Source organism: Polypterus senegalus, chromosome 3 (genome assembly GCF_016835505.1).
Source record: "Polypterus senegalus isolate Bchr_013 chromosome 3, ASM1683550v1, whole genome shotgun sequence".
Classification (NCBI taxonomy): Eukaryota; Metazoa; Chordata; class Cladistia; order Polypteriformes; family Polypteridae; genus Polypterus; species Polypterus senegalus.
In genome coordinates this window covers 67,158,214-67,179,280 of record NC_053156.1, presented here as the reverse complement: position 1 = coordinate 67,179,280, position 21,067 = coordinate 67,158,214, and the positions used below count along the sequence as shown (strand labels likewise).

The window sequence follows — 21,067 nt, the reverse complement described above, 5'->3', positions numbered from 1 at the left end:
TCAGGCGTTTTGGACTATGCAAATGGATGACAGTCTTGGAGAACTTTGGAGCCAGCACAGGTGTCTTCAATATGTTCATTTATTTTTGTACACCGTTCCTCTCCTTATTCTGATTTGGTTTAGGTTGACTGACTGCCAGAGTTAACTTAAGGTACTTTTGTGGTGCAATTCAAGACTTGGAACTATTATGAAAAGTATATGATTTCCTCATGAATATTTAATCGCTGCAATTCCTAGTCATATCATTTTAGGCAACAAAGTTTAACAATTGTAGTTGTGAAATATGACATTCTCTATAAAAAGAACACATATTAAGCCCTGTAGTGTGGCACTAGCCTAATAGGGTGGACTTGAACATCACAAGGATATCAGCTTAGTTTCCAACCCTGACTCACTGTATGACTGTGAATGTAACTATGAGTAAGTCAGTTAACCTGAATACACTCCGCTTTTTAAATATATATATCTTATATATAAACGTCTATGCGTGGAAGTGTGTGTGTGTGTGTGTCTGTCTGTCCAGCTCGGAAGTGAGAGGTGGAGTCGGGGTAAGAGCTCCAACTCTGAGGAACAGAAAACTCGCTTAGCTGCTGATAACACAAGCAGGGACAGCGCATCAGCAAAACTAAACCTTAGAAGAAAGAAAAAGTTGCTTAGCCGCTAACATCAGCAAAACGGTATCCCTTTTAGTTTTTCTCCCACCGCTAATACATAAACGAGGTGAGTTCATCGGCAAAATGAATCCTCCTAGGAGAGAGATGCCTAGAGTAGTTCCTTACAATTACATTTAATTTTTTTTTCTGATGATTTCAATAGTTTCTAGTACCCTGGGCTTTTTAGAATGGGCTTACACAGCTAGTGTATATATATATATATATATATATATATATATATATATATATATATATATATATATATATATATATATATAGTGTGAACGGAAAGTATTCAGACCCCCTTCAATTTTTCACTCTTTGTTATATTGCAGCCATTTGCTAAAATCATTTAAATTAATTTTTTCTCATTAATGTACACACAGCACCCCATATTGACAGACAAAAAAAGAATTTTTGAAATTGTTGCAGATTTATTAAAAATAAAACTGAAATATCACATGGTACTTTCCGTACCCACTGTGTGTATATATATATATATATATATATATATATATATATATATATATATATACTGCTCAAAAGAATTAAAGAAACACATTTTAATCAGAGTACAGCATAAAGTCAATGAAACTTATGGGATATTAATCTGGTCAGTTAAGTAGCAGAGGGGGGTTGTTAATCAGTTTCAGCTGCTGTGGTGTTAATGAAATTAACAACAGATGCACTAGAGGGGCAACAATGAGATGACCCCAAAACAGGAATGGTTTAACAGGTGGAGGCCACTGACATTTTTCCTTCCTCATTTTTTCTGACTGTTTCTTCACTAGTTTTGCATTTGGCTACAGTCAGTGTCACTACTGGTAGCACGAGGTGATACCTGGACCCTACAGAGGTTGCACAGGTAGTCCAACTTCTCCAGGATGGCATATCAATACGTATCATTGCCAGAAGGTTTGCTGTCTCTCCCTGCACAGACTCAAGGGCATGGAGGAGATTCTAGGAGACAAGCAGTTACTCTAGGAGAGCTGGAGAGGGCCATAGAAGGTCCATAACCCATCAGCAGGACCAGTATCTGCTCCTTTGGGCAAGGAGGAACAGGATGAGCACTGCCAGAGCCCTACAAAATGACCTCCAGTAGGCCACTGGTGTGAATGTCTCTGACCAAACAATCAGAAACAGACTTCATGAGGGTTGCCTGAGGGCCCAAATGTCTACTGCCCTGTGCTCACTGCACAGCACCAGGGAGCTCAATTGGCATTTGCCATAGAATACCAGAATTGGCAGGTCCACCACTGGCGTCCTGTGCTTTTCACAGATGAGAGCAGGTTCATCCTGAGTATATGTGAAAGACGTGAAAGGGTCAGGAGAAGCCGTGGAGAATATTATGCTGCCTGTAACATCGTTTAGCATGACTGGTTTGGTGGTGGGTCAGTGATGATCTTGGAGGCATATCCATGGAGCGACTCACAGACCTCTACAGGCTAGACAACGGCATCTTGACTGCCAGTAGGTATCAGGATGAAATCCTTGGACCCATTGTCAGACTCTACGCTGGTGCAGTAGGTCCTGGTTTCCTCCTAATGCACGACAATGCCCGGCCTCATGTGGCAAGAGTATGCAGGCAGTACCTGGAGGATGAAGGAATTGAAACAATTGAATGGCCTTCACGATCCCCTGACTTAAACCCAATAGAACATCTGTGGGACATTATGTTTCGGTCCATTAGGGCGCCAGGTTGCTCCTCAGACTGTACAACAGCTCAGGGATGCCCTCATACAGATCTGGGAGGAAATGCCACAAGACACCATCCGTTGTCTCATTAGGAGCATGCCCGACGTTGTCAAGCATGCATACAAGCTCGTGGGGCCACACAAGATACTGAAAAGCATTTTGAGTAGCAGAAATTAAGTTTTTGAAAAATGGACTAGCCTGCCACATCTTCATTTCACTCTGATTTTAGGGTGTCTACACAATTGAGCCCTCTGTAGGCAGAAAACTTTTATTTCCATTAAGACTTGGCATCCTTTTGTTCCTAAGACATTGCCCTGTCGTTATTTGTATAGATATCCAACTTCATATTGAGATCTGATGTATCTAATGTGTTTCTTTAAAGTGTTCCTTTAATTTTTGTGAGCAGTGTATATATATATATATATATATATATATATATATATACACACACACACACACACACATATATATATATATATATATATATATATATATATATATATATATATATATATATATATATATATATATATATATACACAGGGCTATTCAAAATTAAAGAGCAGATTTCAAAAATTTATTTCAAACAAGCTGTATAAGACAGAAACACACTCCACAAATCCCTGGATAGAGGAAACTTCAAAGTTTAAAAATTCAACTTCAACAAGATTTGAAAGGCTTCATTTTCATGCAAGATGGTCCCCCGCCTCATTTCCACTTGGAGGTCTGGCGTTACCTGAACGACACCATTCCAGGACGATGGATTGGAAGAGGTGGACAAGAAGATCTTGCTCATTGTCTATGGCCTCCTAAGTCTCCAGATTTGTATCTATGGGGGTACATTAAAGAAAGAGTGTTTGTTCCACCTATGTCCGCTAATCTTCAAGATTTGTGACATTGAATTGAGGAAGCTGTTAATTCAGTAACTAGGGACCAATTGACTCGTGTGTGGCAAGAAACGGTCTACCGTTTTGATGTTTGTCACGCCACACATGGTGTTCATGTTGAGTGCATGCAACCTTAAGGACCAAACTTTGAGCTTTCCTCTGTCCAGTGATGTGTGGAATGTATTTCTGTCTTGTGCAGTTTGTTTGAAATAAATTTTTGAAATCTGCTGTTTCATATATATGTGTGTATATATTTGCCCCCTACTTGCTTTGCACGCTTCATGCTCGCCACTTTGCATCTCTGCCGCTTGTGTTGTGAAGGGGGGAGCTGAACACACGCTAAGTAGATGCACATGGATCAGCTGTTGCTACCAAGCTGTGTGTTCTGCATGTTGCACTGTGCGTCAATCATTTAAAAGCCTGTACAGAAGCTGCTGCTAGGAAGCTGCGTGTTTTGCATTTAAAATCCAGTACAGAAGCTGCTGCTGCCGTGCTGCGTGATCTGCATGTTGCACTGTGATCATTTAAAAGCCTGTACAGTAGCTGTCCTTTAAGCCAGCAGCTGCTGCTGCCGTGCTGCGCGATCTGCATGTAACGCTGCACGACGATCATTTAAAAGCCTGTACAGCAGCTGTCCTTTTGTCTCACTTCCTTGTCTCGTGGGATGTTAAAGTGTCTCCGAGAAATTGTTTGTAAGTAGGCGTGACGTGCAAGTAGTCTTGCGGAATTTCAAAGTGTCTCCCTGAGATGATCACATCTTCACCCAAATTTTTTTTTATATAATAGATATACATATTTAATATGACTTAACATACTGTTAGCAGATATATCTACATGACGTTAAGTTTGTTTACTGTACAAGACAGGGATGCTTTATAATTTACAAATGAAGAACAGACATGTTAAGTAACATTCTCAGGGTCACACAGCAAGTTAGGGCTGGAACTGAACTAACAATCTTGTGGTTTAACGTTCAGTCCTTGGCCAATTACAACACTGCCAGCCTGAAAGTTTCTTGCAGAAGTTTTGATCTGTTAATACGTAATCTTAAAATTGCATAGTTATCAGTAACTGTTTAATTTAAACTAATAATCAAACCAACAGAGCTTCATTTACTGCTAATGTAAATTTTAACATCAAATATACAGTAACAGACTAAAATTTCATTTTCAGTGCAACCTAGAAACTCAAATTAAAAGGACAACATTCTGAAAAACCAAGATGCATTCATGCAAATAGACAGACAGAGCGATCTTTATTTGTCCCCAGGGGAAAAATTTTGCTTTTTATGGAAGTTCTTTCAAAGAATACATACATAAATATACAGATAAGTAAGGTTTCAATATGCTGCATTTTTTTCATCAATCACTAAAAAGCCAAATCTATATAGTTCCATTAATGTGTAAGGTCACTGACTAAATCGGACAGTGCAGTAACATGGTAAGGTATGTTTTTATATGGTATTTTAGAGAATTTGGATACCAATACAGTTCCGGATTAAGCAGTTTTCTGCATCTAGTTTGCATATTCCCCATGTATTAATGTATGTTTTCATCTATAGCCCTAAATTATGTAAGTACACTTAAGCTCAGAAAACACCTGGAAGAATGTAAGAGGTTGGGACCATAGCATGTTGCCGCACCCACCAAAAGACAAACCACCAGGACTGGAACCTGAGTGCAGCGGAAGACATCTCAGGACCACACTGGAACAGTGTGAGGTTATATTTAAGGTGGCTGGAGTGCCAATCCTGCCACCAACCCCCATGTTTTCCGTGGAAAAGTTGGAAGACCTGCTTGCAGGGCTGGATGCTGTTTAACATCATACCCAGGGCAAAGCTCAACGGCCCAGCGGAACAGAGTCACTTCTGGCGTGTACAGAATTTGAACCGGCAACCTTACGATTGATGGTGCAGATCCCTAGCCTCAGTGTCACCACTCCGCCCACTGAATGTAACATAGACAATGATCAGACAAACTGCCTAAATACTAGTTCCAAAGATATGCCAAATGCACCAACAGGAAGTAAAACACAGGTAGCTTTGGACCAGGTCACTTTCTTTAGACATTTCACTGGGGCAAAATGCCAAAGAAACACTTTAGCAGCAAAAGGTCATAACTGGTTACACACACATAATTTGTATACAGAAATGTTCCATTCGTAAATTTAGCCTTGTCAACACCAAAGGTCAGAAAGCAAACAGACTGACGTGGAATCCTGAAAATGGGCCCCTCCCTGCTCTAAGCTGTGCTATTGTGCTTAATGTGTGCAAGTGGGCGATCACTTAAACAAGTATAAAGCAAATCTGATTTAGGTAGATACTGAACAGATCTCATCTGGGAACAGTTCACTGACTTTTACATGGATGAAAGGGAGAGAACAAAGACAGTAACTCACCTCACACAGAAATTAAGTGACTAGTAATGTCTGGGTGGGGTTCAGAATATTTAAGAACTTATTTGGATGGCTTTACTCTATCCTTCCTGATCTTTTACTGTAGCGTACTGAAAACGTCATCCTCTAGATCAAGACCATTTATGAATTTTAACTGAAACAATCTTGCACTGACAAGAAACGAGTCTTGCTTTGTTTAGAATATTTATTTAGTTTAAAACTGCCCCAATTAGGATAGCCTTCAAGACACCACAGTTCTCGAACAGGGATTTTCACTTTAATTAATTGTAGGTGCCTGTGAGCAGACTAGAGTGACCTTGTGCTAATATAGTATATGTGACAAGCAAAAGTTATAAATAAACAGAAGCAAGGCCACATTGATTAGAAGTTGCTGCCCTCAAATCAAAAAGAACCTGCAAGCTTATTTTTAACCACATTCTTTATCTAGGAAACCATTGGCTCCTCTGAGAAGCCAAACATAAGAATGCTGCAGTTTGAAAATTATTCAATTTAATCAAAATCCATGCAGCCATATGAACATAAGAAATTTGACGAACAAACAAAAGAGACCATTCAGTTTAACTGGAGATTGTTTGCTTAGCTAATAGCTAAACTGTCCCAATATCTCATCCAGATACTTCTTACAGGTTGTCCAGGTATCTGCTTCAGAACAGGTCTATAAGTTAACCCAACCCAGCTCAAAAAGCTATGGTTTCATTCACTTGCCATTTTTATAGCACAATTAAAGCAAGAATCCAAAGTACAATTGTTTGTTTGTTTGATGTGTAGGAAAATAATGTAGTCTGCCATACTACTCTAAATAGGTTAATTTTATTACATGCTCTAGAAATTTGGGAACCTTGTATACATGTAGACATGCACAGTACTTGTAAAGTGCACTCTGCTGATGTAAGATCATTTTGTATTTTAAATTACTCTACTAAACCTGCACAATGAATGACCTAGAATCACAGTTCTGCATAATCTGACTGATGATGTAATCTCGAACAAATATAGCAGGCCAAAACATCTATTATCACACTGACCGTTACTAACTAGAACATAATAGCAAAAAATTGTGAAGTGTGAAAACTCCACCAATGAACTTTCCTTTCTTTTGGCCTTCAATGAATTAATCTGTTTTATACTGTACAGCGCTATTAACAGCATAGAATAGCACAAAGCCCTTAGCTGGGTGTACATGATTATAATGCAGTATGAAAAGAACACACTAATGAGAATAAGTAAAAACAACAACTCCCCCTCTCTAAAATGGGGCCAAATTAGAATGGACAATTTATGAAACACACCATCTTTAGGATGTGATTGGAAACTGTACAAAGACACAAGAAGATTGTGGAAAATTCACCCACAAAACACTGGAGCTATGAGGTAGCAGCTCTAATTATTATGCCATCAGGAAAAACATTACCTTCAATTCAGAGTATATTTCTTTACATGTATTGACTGTATAGTTTTTATCCACTGTAAAGGCTCAATTGATCTAGTTTATGACCCAATGTAATGGTTACAGTGTTATTTGAGGCTGAACAACTTTTATACAATAAATTAAAACTAACATTGATCCTAACATCACTATGAAACTTTAAACAACCTTTCAGTGAGGCCACGTTCTTTCTGTAAACATTAAAAGAAGTATCCAGAAGCAGAGTGACTTACCATTTTCTTATAAAGATGCACAGTCCTTGCAAATCTTGACCCAGTCATTCTAAACATACCCAACTGGTCTCTTATAAGATAAAGTTAACAGGCATTTTACTGAGTGGGTTGGCAAAGTTTCACTTAGCATTTTGTAAGACCTAAATCCTTTAAGTTAATGTAAATTTACCTTAGTTTGTGCTTACTTTGAACTTAAGTAAAATGTAGCTTTGACATAGATATTCAAAGATTCTGTTCCATTCCCTCTAAGTTAAAGGTAATGAAATGTTCTTAATGTCAGCTCTTTGTGACAATAGCATAGCTCTTAGATTGAATTTAGACAGCTAGAAAAGAGCATGAACTATTAGTCATATAAGCATTCAGGGCATCACCATCAACAACAACATTTATTTATATAGCACATTTTCATACAAATAATGTAGCTCAGAGTGTTTCATATAGTTTTCTAAACATATGTATTGTGAAATAGATAACATATAGAAAATGTAACCCAGATAATTAAGCGTCAGGTGGAATACCATAGACAAGAAGTTTCCCTTTTTTCTATGTGCATTATCATCTTTTTTTCTTTATTTTCTATGAATGGTTTGCTTGAAATTTAACTAAGATCTTTCAGATGAAAACACTTGCACTGTGAAGTTTTTTGTAAAAGAGTCAAACTTTTGCTGGAAGGCCTTTCTGATATCTGCATTTGAAATATTTTGAACTACTTGGAATCCTACAACAAATGCTGTTACACATTGTAGACAGAGGTAGGGAGAGCTGGAAACTATCCTGATATAAACAATATTACAATTTATTTAGTGTATGATACCTTTCACTCACTCAAAGTGCCTAAACAACACATTTAAAGCAAGACCCAGTCCTGAATAGGTTGGCTATATTAGAAGTTGCACTCATGCATGCACATAATCTAAATTTAGAGCAGTGGTTCTCAAAGTCTTTGGTGCGAGCACCAAGTGTCATTGCTAGGATATGGCAGACCACCTGTGGCACAGTCACTTATTAGTGTAAATATCCTATTGAAATGAACATATTCCCTTTTCCTAAATGCACTGAAAAACAAATCCTAACATTGGTCAGACATGAAGTATGTACTTTACCATACTCAGAATACACGACACAACTATCATGACTAAGTAGCAGTGCTGGATGTGTGATCCATGATACGCTATTGGCATTGAAGAGTTTAATGACAAGCACGTTTACAAAACTGATTCAGCAGAAGGCCTAGCTTGATGGAATTAAGAGACTGCTTTTGTCAACAGTCAGGTTTCCAGGTTGACACCAGTATAGATTTATAATGGAGTCCCACGTAGGGCCAAGATTAGCTGCATGAAAGAGGGAACCAGTGTGTTAAGAAGTGTTTAAACAGAGGGAATGTTCACTGCAAACAAACAAGAGTAGAGTAGAAGTTAAAGTTGCCATTACTTGAAGGAAACTTGGACACTGGTGGTGCATTAGAGTTAACGATCAACCCTATATAGTAAAAAAGTTATTTTAGTAGCATGTAGGTTGGGCAGCAGCTTGACTGTTATATTTATTATGTACTTCTGTTTTTAATTTATAACACATCTGGGAGACGTAATCATTTCATTCTGGACCAATTAAAATCACCTTTAGGACCACACTTTGAGAACCATTATTTAAAATAACACATGAAAAGTTTTTGGGACAGTAGAGGTAAAAAGTGAAGAAGCCCATATAGACATTGAGAGCAAATGTAGTACCAATGCAAGCATTCATACAATCAGGCGGTTAAACTGAGCTTCCTAATAAACCACCGTGTCACTAAAAATACAAATACACAAATTATAAGTAAGGCATTGATAGTTAGATGAAATATGAAAAGAAGAAAAAATGATAACGTTAAACTAAATTAAACGTTCGGCGTTGTGTAACTATCAACTCCTGTGAAAACATGCGCGAATATTAGATTAAATGACAAATAATCCAGTAATGCGTTTCCAATTCCTCATACTTCTCTGGCTTTTCCTCTGGTACTTGGCAGATGCAAACAAAAACGAGACGAAACTTTGGCAGCCACAACCCGTTTAAAAGGCTCTGCACGCATCCCACTTTTACTCCTTCGCTTTTCACGCCACTCTTTACACATAAGAGGCGATTTAGAACATCTATGAAGCGTCGAAATAAAAATGAATAAAACTGCTCACAGCGGCGATGCCCGCCCTGGATTTGCATGTCGACGAAGCTTGGAACATTTTTTAAGATTACACGAAGGCGTTTTCCTTTGCTTTATTTACCTCATTCGACTATTTGAAAGCGTAGGGTCCGCGGGCGTAACGCCCATAAATCCCTCCCCACTCCCACATTGGCACAAACCCCAGACAGTCTTTATCTCAATTGGCTAAACTGGCTGCCAATTTCAACCTGCCATTGCTGATTTGATTCTGAAAATTACTATATAGCGTGATTGCCGACGCCTCTTCAGAGATGAGTCTGCTATACCCTGTTGGTATTGGTTAACTAATCTAACAGTCTTGAACCCACCTACAAATTCGGAGAAGTATTGGGCGAGATGCGCCTGTTACGGGCTCCCGATGGCTAAAGCTGCTGTCTGTCAATTTTCATAGGCGGGGCTCGGAGCTGTCAGACTCGAGAAGTGGCGCTTCCGTCTCGAATCTGCGGAAACGAGCCAGTTCGAGAGTCGGTGGCTTGTGGTAAGGGGGGAGTCGGCCGCGCACTTCTAATAATCACATTATTATTGATCCGAATTTAAAGAGAGCATAAGGAGCAAGTTAAGGAGAAGTCAGCAACCATTGGGGGAAGTCGTACTGGACATGGGTGATAAGGCAGGCACCAGGTAAGCAGTACGACGCTTATCTTTGGGGTGGTTTGACGCGGGTTGGAGGAGAGGGAGTGGGGCAGTGGTGTATGGGGGATCCTCCTTGGAATGAATTTGAAAATTGTGACATTTGCAAGCAGTAATGGAGATGCGTTTACAAATGCCTGTGTGTCTGTGGTTAAAGAACCTAGGAATCGATCGCAAGGAGTGAAGTGGCGAGAGGAGAAGGCGCTGCATATTAATGTAGTGATTGATGATCGTCAACCCGAAAAGCTCACGAGACTGAACAGAGTCGTGACGGCTCTTCTCGGAGGGAGGGGTTCATCCCCCCGCCCCTCTGTGAGAAAAATATAAAAAAAATCATTTGGCCTTGCGTTCCAGATGCGGAAACATAAATATTGAATCAGTCACCCTCTGCAAAAATGGGGAAACATACTCGTAAGCGTCCCGTAGGGTCCTGGGGATAAAGCGATGCTTGCCTGTCTGGCTTTATTTTAGGATGCTGCACATGCATGCGCATCTCCCATCTCTTGCATACACATTCGCATACATTTGTACACCTCTTATCTGTAGGCTGTCTGCACCTTGTCTGTGTATAAAATCTACTTGTCTACAATTGGTTTCTGTGTACGGCTCGGGGCTTTATTTCTGTTACCTGATAGATCCATGCTTCGGCAACCTTCAAGTATGGAGGTTACCAGCGAGCCCACTTTACGAGTCCAGTGACATCACACCGGTAAGTGACTTTATTTTAGTGGTGGGTGTGCTGCAGCTCCAAAGACGCAGTGTATCCCCTCAGCTAAATATGTATTTTAAAGTGCTCGTCCATTATTTTTATTTCTTTATCACCCAATTCTACAATCTCCTCCTTAGTTACTGGTTATTTAATACAGCACCACTAACAGAAAAGTGTGCTACATGAGGCTTTACAGAGAAAACAGCTTTCCTGTAATAAAGAGAAAATTCGTGGGCACAATACAATTTATAGTCATAGTGTAAGCAGAAACAAACAGCTTAGATAAGCTTACGCTTCAAAGGTGGAGAACACGTTATGCAGCATGTTAATAAATCCATTTTAGGGAATTAAGGTAGTAAGAACAAGTCTAGAAAGCCAGATTAGGTTGGATTTTCCGCCTTGATTTAGATTTTACAGCTAAGAAAGTTTCAGTATGTAGTAGCTGCAAAACTAAATGAACCTTCAACGAAGAAGTCTTTCGTAAAGTCTCTGAATTCCATCACGAGAATGCTTTCCACATGTCAGTTTTTAGTGAGATGGACAGTGTAATTAGCTTTAGCTTATGTAGTTAAAACTAGTACTATTTACGTGCCTTTAAACTTGATTGGACTGGTAATCTTATTTTTCTGACGTGAAATCTTTAGGCTTTATACTGCAAATAATTATAATTCCATCAGAGCTCATTTACTAGTGGGAACTAGTCCCTTTGTATATCATATCTCTTCTCAAGTAAACTATTGACTTTATATCTTCTTTGCTTTTGAAAACCCAGCTACTTCCTCTATTTGTTCTAGGAACCTGTTTAATTCATTTGAGGGTTGCTGGGAACCAGCACCAGTCCCGACAGCATACTCATGTTCTTGAGTTATTCAGGTCTAACTAGCTATCTGTGCCATTTACTCTGCACAAATTTGTCCTTCTGCTGCACACTCCTGAAGCTAGCGTTCTAGCTATCAGTCAGTCTATGCTCATTTAGGGCAGAGATGCTTTCAGTGAACATGAGCACTTGGTTACATTCACCTGCTGAACATTATGGGGCAAAGATAAACCAATTTCTTTTCAGATCAGACAACAGGAGATAATGAGTAAAGTATGACAATTTACCGCTAGAAAGAAGAAAACAATGAACACAAAAAATATGTTGGTGAAATGTATGCTAGAGGAAAAGTTTTTTTTTTTTTAATGACTTTCTTATATAGTAAAGATGGTATTGCCATGTGCTTTGCCTGTCATACACTGGGCTGTGTGTATGTAAAGGGCTGCCAGATAAGTTGAAACGAAGTCCATTGCTACTCTCCATGGTTGCCCAATCCTGAAAATTTCAGTTAGCTGAATCTCTGACTCACTGTTGTCTGTCTCTGTGTCCCAAAGATAAGTACCCTTGAGGAGGCTGGTCTGGCTGGTCTCAGTTTATTCTGCATAGCTAAGCTAACTAAGTCTGAGTCTTTTCGACACCTGCTCTTTAATATATGTCTGGTAATCTTCAAAGTTTTGCTCATGTCTGCCAGTACTGGATTTCTTGTATGTGGCCCTTTTTAATTTACTATTCAGTTTTTTTTTTTGGATACTGTATTGTGATCTTGTTCACCCTGCAAAGCATCTTGCATTGGCATATGTTGTTAATTGCACTATGCAAAAAGAGATTGACTCATTGTTGGAGGAAGAAGGTGTCAGTGCAGCACTGGATTCTGAGCTGTGTTTGTCTGTACCACTTGTTATTTTTATGTATATGAAATGAAGTTCTTCTTTTTCTCCATTGCATTCAAATGAGAACAATTTTGAGGAAAAGGCCATTCAGACAAACTACATCATCTTAACCTGTAACTCTCCTTGCTGACTCTTCAAGGTTATGTCTTTCTACTTATTTTAATGTCTATGTGAGAAATTCTTTGAATTATATTGTGAGAAAGGTACTGTATATATAATTTGGCCTCATTCTTAGAACACCATTGTCAGATGATAGATTCATTAAACCTAAGTCAAATGTAAAACAGTCATGACCATGTCTGGTAGCTAGATAGGTGTAAAATGGCAAATGATGTTTAGGAGTAGATTATTTTTTATAAATTTATTTTTGAACAGTTTATAAATTATGGTATACAGTCAGGTGCTGACTTACAGCTCCATTTGGGACTGGACATTTGGCTGTATGTTGAATTGGCCATATGTCCATCACAAACTGTGCAGGTCATTGCAATTTAGGCTCTGTGAGTCTGGTGTGGGTCACCAGTATGCATGCTTTAACTGCTGGTACAGAGTAGCATAAACTGATGTTTATATAAACTGTGGCCTTTTTTCATGGTGCTGTGTAGTACTTCTGAACTGCCGCTCAGCTGTTATCATGCCTTTCAATACCCATCCAGTGTAGCAGTTTGGAAGTGCTGTTCAGTTGTGCTCTCAAAACGTTATGGCTGAACCGCTCATTGTTCATGTGTTTTTGCTTCTCCATGACCAATTGATGCTTCATGGGGGACCCTTCCCATGCTTGTCATTCATTTGTTGGTGCTTCTTACCAATTGACCGACACTTTAGTGGAGAAAGCTTGTGTAATGTAGTGGGATTAAAGAAATTGGTCATGAAAGGAAAGTACCAGCTCATCGATTATTCACACCTGCTCATCAGTAACAAAAAAATAATTAGAAGAAATGTTGTCCATAAGTAAGAATGGCTAAAACTCACTACTCAACTATAAATCAGCACATGACTGTATATCATTGATCGTTTTTGTGAATATTTAGTTTTTATATTAACAGTGATGCCCAACCTAATCTGAAATCTAGGGTCAGATGTGTTACACACAATTGTATGAAATTTTTAATAGTTCCCCAGATTGTCAAGAGACAAAATAAAATTATTTAGATATTTGTAATGGTAAACACTCTGGGTATTTTAAAAGTAGTGACTGTGTTTCCATGTTCCCAGTGAATCATGTTGTTGTGAAGACCCTTTCCCCATATCTTACTTTTGGTAGTGTTTTTGAGTCCTCCTAGACATTCACAAATTCAAAGGAGCTTTACAAAGCTGGTTTGCTGCTCAGATATCTCCACAAGGCCTAGTCCTACACATGGGGACAGGTGAGCCGAGTAAAATACTAGCTAGTGCCCTTTTGGGTCAATACATACTTTCCTATTCCTGTTACTATTGCCATTACAAATACATTTTTGTTGAATATTATTGTAATTCATTTATAAATTACTTGGTTAGTTCATGGAAAGCAAGGTGTTATTAATTTAAGATTGCTCTGCTTTCTGAGACTTGAAGCTCTAGTGCTGTTTGCTAGCCCTCATAATCATTGTGTTCATTGTTTTTTTGGAGGCAACCTACTTTGCACTGTAGAAAGTAGATAGTCAACTGCTCTTTTTGGGACATGAGAGTAAGAGTCAGGGACCACATTGCAAGCACCTATAACATTTGAGCTAGATAACACTGTAGTGTGAAGGCATGTGTCCAGAATGCAATATCCCTTCTTGTAAGGTGGTACACAAATGGAATATTTAGTCTGAGATGGCTATGTAAACACTTGACCAAATCATGCCCTTGAATGTTCTGTAGATCAACAAATTGATTATTAATTGATTGTGCTGTTGTTAGGTTAACGGAATTGCTTATCCTAATTCTGTTTAAAATTCACTAGTAGACCTCTGTTTCTTGGCAACCTTGACCACATATCATGTATGCTTTCCTGGCACTATTGTAATACAGAAAATCATCTATTAAACAGATCTGCCCTCTTCCTTCCTGTGGGCCATCACTTGTGCCATTGCTTATTTTTAATATCATCTGCAAGGTGCCTCAAGTGGAACTACAGTAGAAATGGTTGAAATCCTTTAGGCCGTTCTCAGTGGAATGTACTATGGCATACCCTTTGCTATTACTGAGGACCTTTTCATGGTAACCCTTTATAACCATAAATGCAATAAAAAGGACACATTTGTAACAAGTGTTGTGTATTTTTTTTAACCATTAAAAGTTCAGTACGAAGGAAAACGAATGCATACTGTTACCCAAGGACAGCCTATGCAGGTCTAATGTCTTTGCCAACCTGATGAAGCAGCTTACAAACTCCCAGAAAGTCAAAATTACACCTAAAGATACTTCGCTTCCTTCCTCTCTTTCTCTCTCTCACCCATTTTTTTCTTTCTTCCTTCCACTAGTTTAGGTTTTGTCCCAAAGTGTCATTTTGCTTCAAAGACATCACTCCATTAGAAGCTTTAAGCCTGCTTGCACGGTCACTTCCCGCATCACATTGGCTTTACTTTTGTGACTGTAAGCATTGGTATGTTCATCCTTGACAGTTTCTTTCATCTTAGGAGGCAATGTGGTCTTTCTTGTTATAGCTCTGTGGCCTTTCTCTGTCCTATTCACCAGAAGCATGTAGCACACCATTTTACCATCAGTGGCAGTCATATGCAAGAACTCGTGCTGCAGCTGTGATTCTCACTCTCTCATCCCCAAAGATCTCCTGTGGGACATTCGGCTACTTTGTGCCATGTTGGTGGTACCCTTGCTCCTAGCAAACAATTGCTCCTCACTCCTTTTACAAGTGTGTCTCTTCCCCTCTTGCATTCTTTTTTCAATCTGGCCTACCTCCCTCCTTCCTCATAACTGCAGTTTAAAAAGTGTACTATTTCCATTTTGAGTTTTCTATTAATGAGATGCCTTTTAACATGAAGCCCTCATGTTGTTCATTGTTAAGACGTTCATTGTTAAGACAACCATAGTTTAATTTGTGACTTTTATTCAGGACAGTACAGTGATAAATATGAGCAAGTTAGAACTGACAGACCTAAACACTATGCCATTACTGCTCTGCTGTGTGGGCAGCAGGGACAGGGTGTTACGGTATCAGAATACTCCAGTACCATAGCCAGCTCTGATACATATGGCAAATGACATTCAGCACAGGCTGTAGTTCACTCTACACAGCCACACTACACATTGAGCTTGAACAGCTTGCTATTTTTTTTTATTACCCACTTCTTTTCTGAGTGCATTTATTTCAAACTCTCACACGCCTTTAATACTTTGATTACATTTGAGAGGCCGCTGACTAAACAGACTTGCATACCTTTGCCCTTTTAAGTTGGCAAAGCCAGCCAAATAAAGTAGCCTTATCACTCTGATATAGTGATTGCGAATGACATAAATATATAATCAGTCACTCAAGTGATCTTTGCTTAAAAAGTATGTACAGAGATTCAGTACATTTTTCCAAGTGCTTTACAAATCACCCATCTATATGTTATTGAACTCACTTAATATAGTTGTGGGGAACAGAACTTATCTTGGCAGCATTGGGTGCAAAGCAGGAACCAAAACTGGATGGGGGCACCAGCCTTATATATCACGGTGGCCTAAATTAAAATCGGATATAAATATTCAATTACTAAACTCTAGGTACGTTGCTGTTCAATGATATCCCATAACAACCCTTTCATTTTTACTGTGAGTTAAGGAAAGCTGTAGATATGCACTGCAAATACTTCTGATATATCCAGTACAGAAAATACAAAAAAATGACATCAGATGTGGAACAATAGACTTATAACAAGGAGGAAGATAAATACATAAGTCAGTATTGCAGGTACTAAGATATCACACTTCAGAAGATGCGCTCTGAATAAGTATCTTTTCAGGCCTATTTTGAAACTGAAATTGGATATCAGGAGGTCCCCCTTTACATCTTCTCATTTCATTTTAGCCTCTTTTCTACATGATGCTTTTACACTTTTCTCCTTTGTTGAGGGAGGGATAGAATGGTGGAGCAGACCAACAGTCAGGTGCATCTACCTTTTTTGCTTTATTGCTGGTATGCCATTTAGATAGATAGAATTTATTTGTCACCAGGGGAGAAATTTGGCTTTTTACAGAAGCTTTTTAAATAAATACACACACACACTATGGTCTGAATGCGCACCAGGACTTCTGAATTGACAGTCACAGTCCTAGCCACAGGAAGGCATTATGCAGACGTATTGCTGTTAGTATAAAGAAGCCCAAGTAGTGTTTCCTGAGAAACTTGGGCTGAAGAATTTGTTGGCTGAAAGTCCTTAGTGTTATTGTTTCAGAGAGAAGATGTGCAGCATTGTTCATAGTGATGGCTGGGTAAATTGAAGGTGCTGTAGAAATCAAAAACCCTAACCCTCCTAGTGCTCTCAGTTTTGTGTGGGCTTTGAGGAGCAGATAGGCAATTGCATCCTCCACTCTAATCTGTGTCTGTTAGGCAAACTGCAGTGAGTCCAGGTGGTCTACCACAAGAGGACTCATGTAGTCCAGGACTAGCCTTTCAAAGGTCTTCATGATAGAAGATGTAAATGCCACTGGTCTGTAGTCATTAGTTGAAGAGATGTCTGTCTTCCTTGGGACAGACAAAATGCAGGATGTTTTCCACAGCAGTGTAATTTTCTGGAGCTTTGATGCTGTGATTGGCAAACACATTCTGGTCCCAGAGTGGATGTATCTGATGATGGTTTAAGGAAGTATTACCCTGCCTGTGGGTTGTCCTTGGAATCATTGTGTCAATCCATCACTCCCAAGAGGTTCTAAGTGGAACTAATACCAAAATAAATCTCACTGAGTCTTATCACGTGGGGCACATTTTTAATTTCAAAATGGCAAAGATTAAAATGAATCTAAGTCTGGATTTATACTTCATGCGACGCATGTGTCTGTGGATGCTGTTGCTACGCAAGCGATGTACTTTTTATACTTGAGCACGTACTTTATGTAAATCTGGAGGATTCTAACGAGTGGCAGTACAAGATATCATCACAGTGAGAAAACAATATTCAGCTTCACTGTGTTTTGAATTGTTGAAGCATCCATTAAATTCCCAGGACACCTTGCCCCAATATCACTGAAAAGGAGGAATGTTTAATGACAACAACCATCAATCCAGGTATGTGCCCATTCCAGCTAGCATCAGGCATGAGGCCGAAACGATTCCTGGATAGGGCATCAGCTTATTGCAAGGAGCATGCAAGCACACACATACACTAGTGTCACTTTAGCATGACCAATTCCCCAAACCTGCATGTCCTTGGAAGGAAACTGGAGCACTCTGTGGAAACCCACCAGGAAAACATGCAAACTTCAGGCGTAGAACAACAGGGAGATGACTCCCTCCTGCAAGGCAGCAGTGCCACTGCTCCACCTCGCCCCCACATGTGGAATTAACAGTATTAATTATTGTAATTAAGTTAATGATTTATCTGTAAAATGTAACGTACATGCTTTAACACACTTCATCATGAAAGTGATATGAAGTATAAATCTAAGGATTCTAAATGTGCAGAGAGCTGGACTATCATAAATTTAATCTGCTCTGTGTAGCAATCACTGCCTGCTGCTATCAGCACAGGAGGAAACCCAAGAAGCATGTAGCGATTAACATCTGGGTCAGTTTTCAGATGATGTTTATGATGTTCTACTTTAATCTCATGCTTTGTTTTGTCATTAAAGTCCACTGAATGCTGGGAACACGTGGCAGCTATGATCTGAATGGGCATTATAAACCGTCCCTATGGAAGCCTATATTTAAAAGTGTCGGGTCTAGCCTACAAAATTCTTTAAACTGAGTAGCACTTGTTACAGGAGCATAACTGGGCTTTAATCTTCTGGATAGCTGAATGTCATTTTTAAAAATACCATTGTCCTCACCACAAGGAAAGAAAATTTTAGAATGTAGTAAAGATATATGGTGTAATTCACTCCTCCCCATAGGAGAAAGGGAGAAGTGCTCTGCATGTTTAGTTAGGCCAATAGCTGAGACTTAGTTGTGGATGGTGTGTTACTTTGTTTTAAATTTTGAAATTGCATTGTAACAGGTTTTTCTTAATTGTGTGCATTTTATTTTCTTAGTTTTAGGGATGTCACAACTGATTTATATAAATTTATTTTATTTTGAAAAATGTTTTTAAAGGCTGCATTTGCTGCAACCTTACTTTTGTATCCTTGGTACATGAGGATATATGTAGTATATTCTGCATTGAAGGGTCCTTATATTTAAGGTGGCTTCTCTCTTCCCTGCACTGCTTCTAGCTTCTTCTGTAACTGTGACCAGTATTAACATGTAAGTAAATCATGTTATGCCACTGTTCCTGTAGTGATGCTCCCATCAATCGTCCATCAATCTAAATCGGCTGGTTTTCACTACAAAATACACTTTATCAGTAAATTGGTTGATCACAAAACATTTTGGTTTCAGCTTTTGTTTTTCTAAGCTTTAGAGTAATTTAATGGTAGTACTCTTTTATTTGAGGTATTACACTAGTTGAGCTAGGCACATCTTTTTTTGCAGTGAACTTGAGAGTGGTAAGGCCAACTTTACTGAAGAGAAAGAAGATTCAAATATTAGCCTTTTCATTAAATAAAGTGGAGTAATAAAATGAGAAATAGAAAGTGGAAGAGTCATCCTGTGCTATTAGACAAGTGGCAAAAAAGCTATACCTTTTTATTTTGTCCTTTTTAATTAACAAGAACACTGCTTGTCTGATTTTTTTTTTTTTTTTGTATGGGGGTTGATCCTGTGTGAGATACAGCAGTTTGAATTTTCAATTAGAAAAAAAGGGATAAAGGAGAATTTGAAATTGCTGCCTAGTAAATGATAGGCTTGTTAGCTTTACAGCAAAATTGTTCTGTTTTATTTGTTAAGCATGTTAGTCTTGTATCCTCTTAATAATCATGAATATTTGATAGATATGCATCTTTTTTTTAAAGGTATGTACTGTGTTTATTTTTTTTTTGTGTGTGTGTCATACAGTGATTTTGGGTAAGAATGTATTATTAATTTAATGGTAATCTGTATTTATAATTGTCTCATAAATTAGAAATGCCTAGCTTGTTAATGAAAAAAACAAACAAACACAAAAAAACCTGTATAAATGTAGTACATGTACTGTATATTTTAACAGCAAAAAAGCTGTAGTGCAATCAGTGTTTTAAAAATGATTAAAACCTGTAAGTGCATGCATTTTTACGCTTAAGCCTTGTTTAGCTGCCAATATCAATTAACTTAATCAATATGTGAGAGAAAAAAATGTTAGACAAATGACGAAAACTACTTTTTTAAATTAAGCCTTGTTTCAGAAAAGTACATCACAGAAGAAATTAAACAATATGATAGCTTGTAATTATGAGAACCATTTTATTTCCTTTAAGCCATATGTTTTACAGTATAGATAAATATTTTGTCTGCGTATTTTATTAGTTAAAAATGCATGTATTTTATGGGTATTTTTTTATTTTGGTATTTGTATGGACACTGAACAATTTAATTTTAAGAATTTAACTTTGTTAATAAAACATTAATGGATAATACCTGTGGCCTATAGTTTAATTATACTGTACAAATACCAAAGTTAACAATTTAATATAGAGCATACATTTTCTCTGCCTCTGGTTATGTAGGAACTTGGAGTTAAAGCTGTTTAAAGAGATAAAGGAAATAAAATCTGATTTGGCCAGTCTAGTAACATAATATCAACGATTGGTATCAGCCCTAAAAACAATCCTGATAAGGAGCATCTCTAGTTTCCTGCTCAGTTGTGCACAAGACCGTGCCATCACCCAAATCTGTCAAAGCTGTAAAAGAGAGTAAAATACATATTGAGAATAGTGAGGTATAAATAAGTGTGTGCCACCACTAGTAGAAGGGCTCTACTAGGGTATGAAAGGCCCTGTAAATGTTCTGGGTATCCTGGAAGAATAAAAACCTTAAAGACGAGCGTAGGAAAGGAATTGTTGTGACTGGCGGAAACAACACCTTTAGAGCAGTGGCCACAAGTTTTTATTCCAACTAATTAGAAATCAGTGCGTCATTCGTACTTTACATTAAATTGCATTAAATTGTTTAGTGAGCTGACCTTTTTATTTTCTTTTTAAGAAGTTCAGAAATATTTTTAATGTTTGGCAAAAATACTTACTGTACTTAAATTTTTGTTGCTGTTTTATGTTTAACCTGCTTTTTTCTTTTGAAGTTTGTTGCCTTGATTATATCCAAGTTCTGACAAACACTGAATGTAAGGGGAACAACTATTACAGTGCCATATTCACTTGTCTTCTGAATTGTAGGAAGCATTTCTCAATAATCGGGCAAGTGAAAATGGCAATGAAGTAAGTATTCACTGTTTGTAATGGAGTCTACACTGCTCATGCTAATTATCAGCATTTTCACTTAAAACTATGATAATTACAAGTATTTCTCATCCCAGTAACT

The 21,067-nt window shown here is 38.2% G+C and overlaps 1 protein-coding gene across 1 annotated transcript in view; it reads left to right on the top strand.

Moving 5' to 3' along the window:
• The first annotated feature begins 9,901 nt into the window (after nt 1–9,901).
• Nucleotides 9,902–21,067, top strand: part of LOC120525279 (arrestin red cell) — a 107,724-nt gene continuing 96,558 nt past the window's right edge. Inside the window, exon 1 of the mRNA XM_039747422.1 lies at nt 9,902–10,133. Within this exon, the coding sequence (XP_039603356.1) occupies nt 10,111–10,133 (23 nt within the window). The 5' untranslated portion in view covers nt 9,902–10,110. The remainder of the gene's footprint in view (nt 10,134–21,067) is intronic.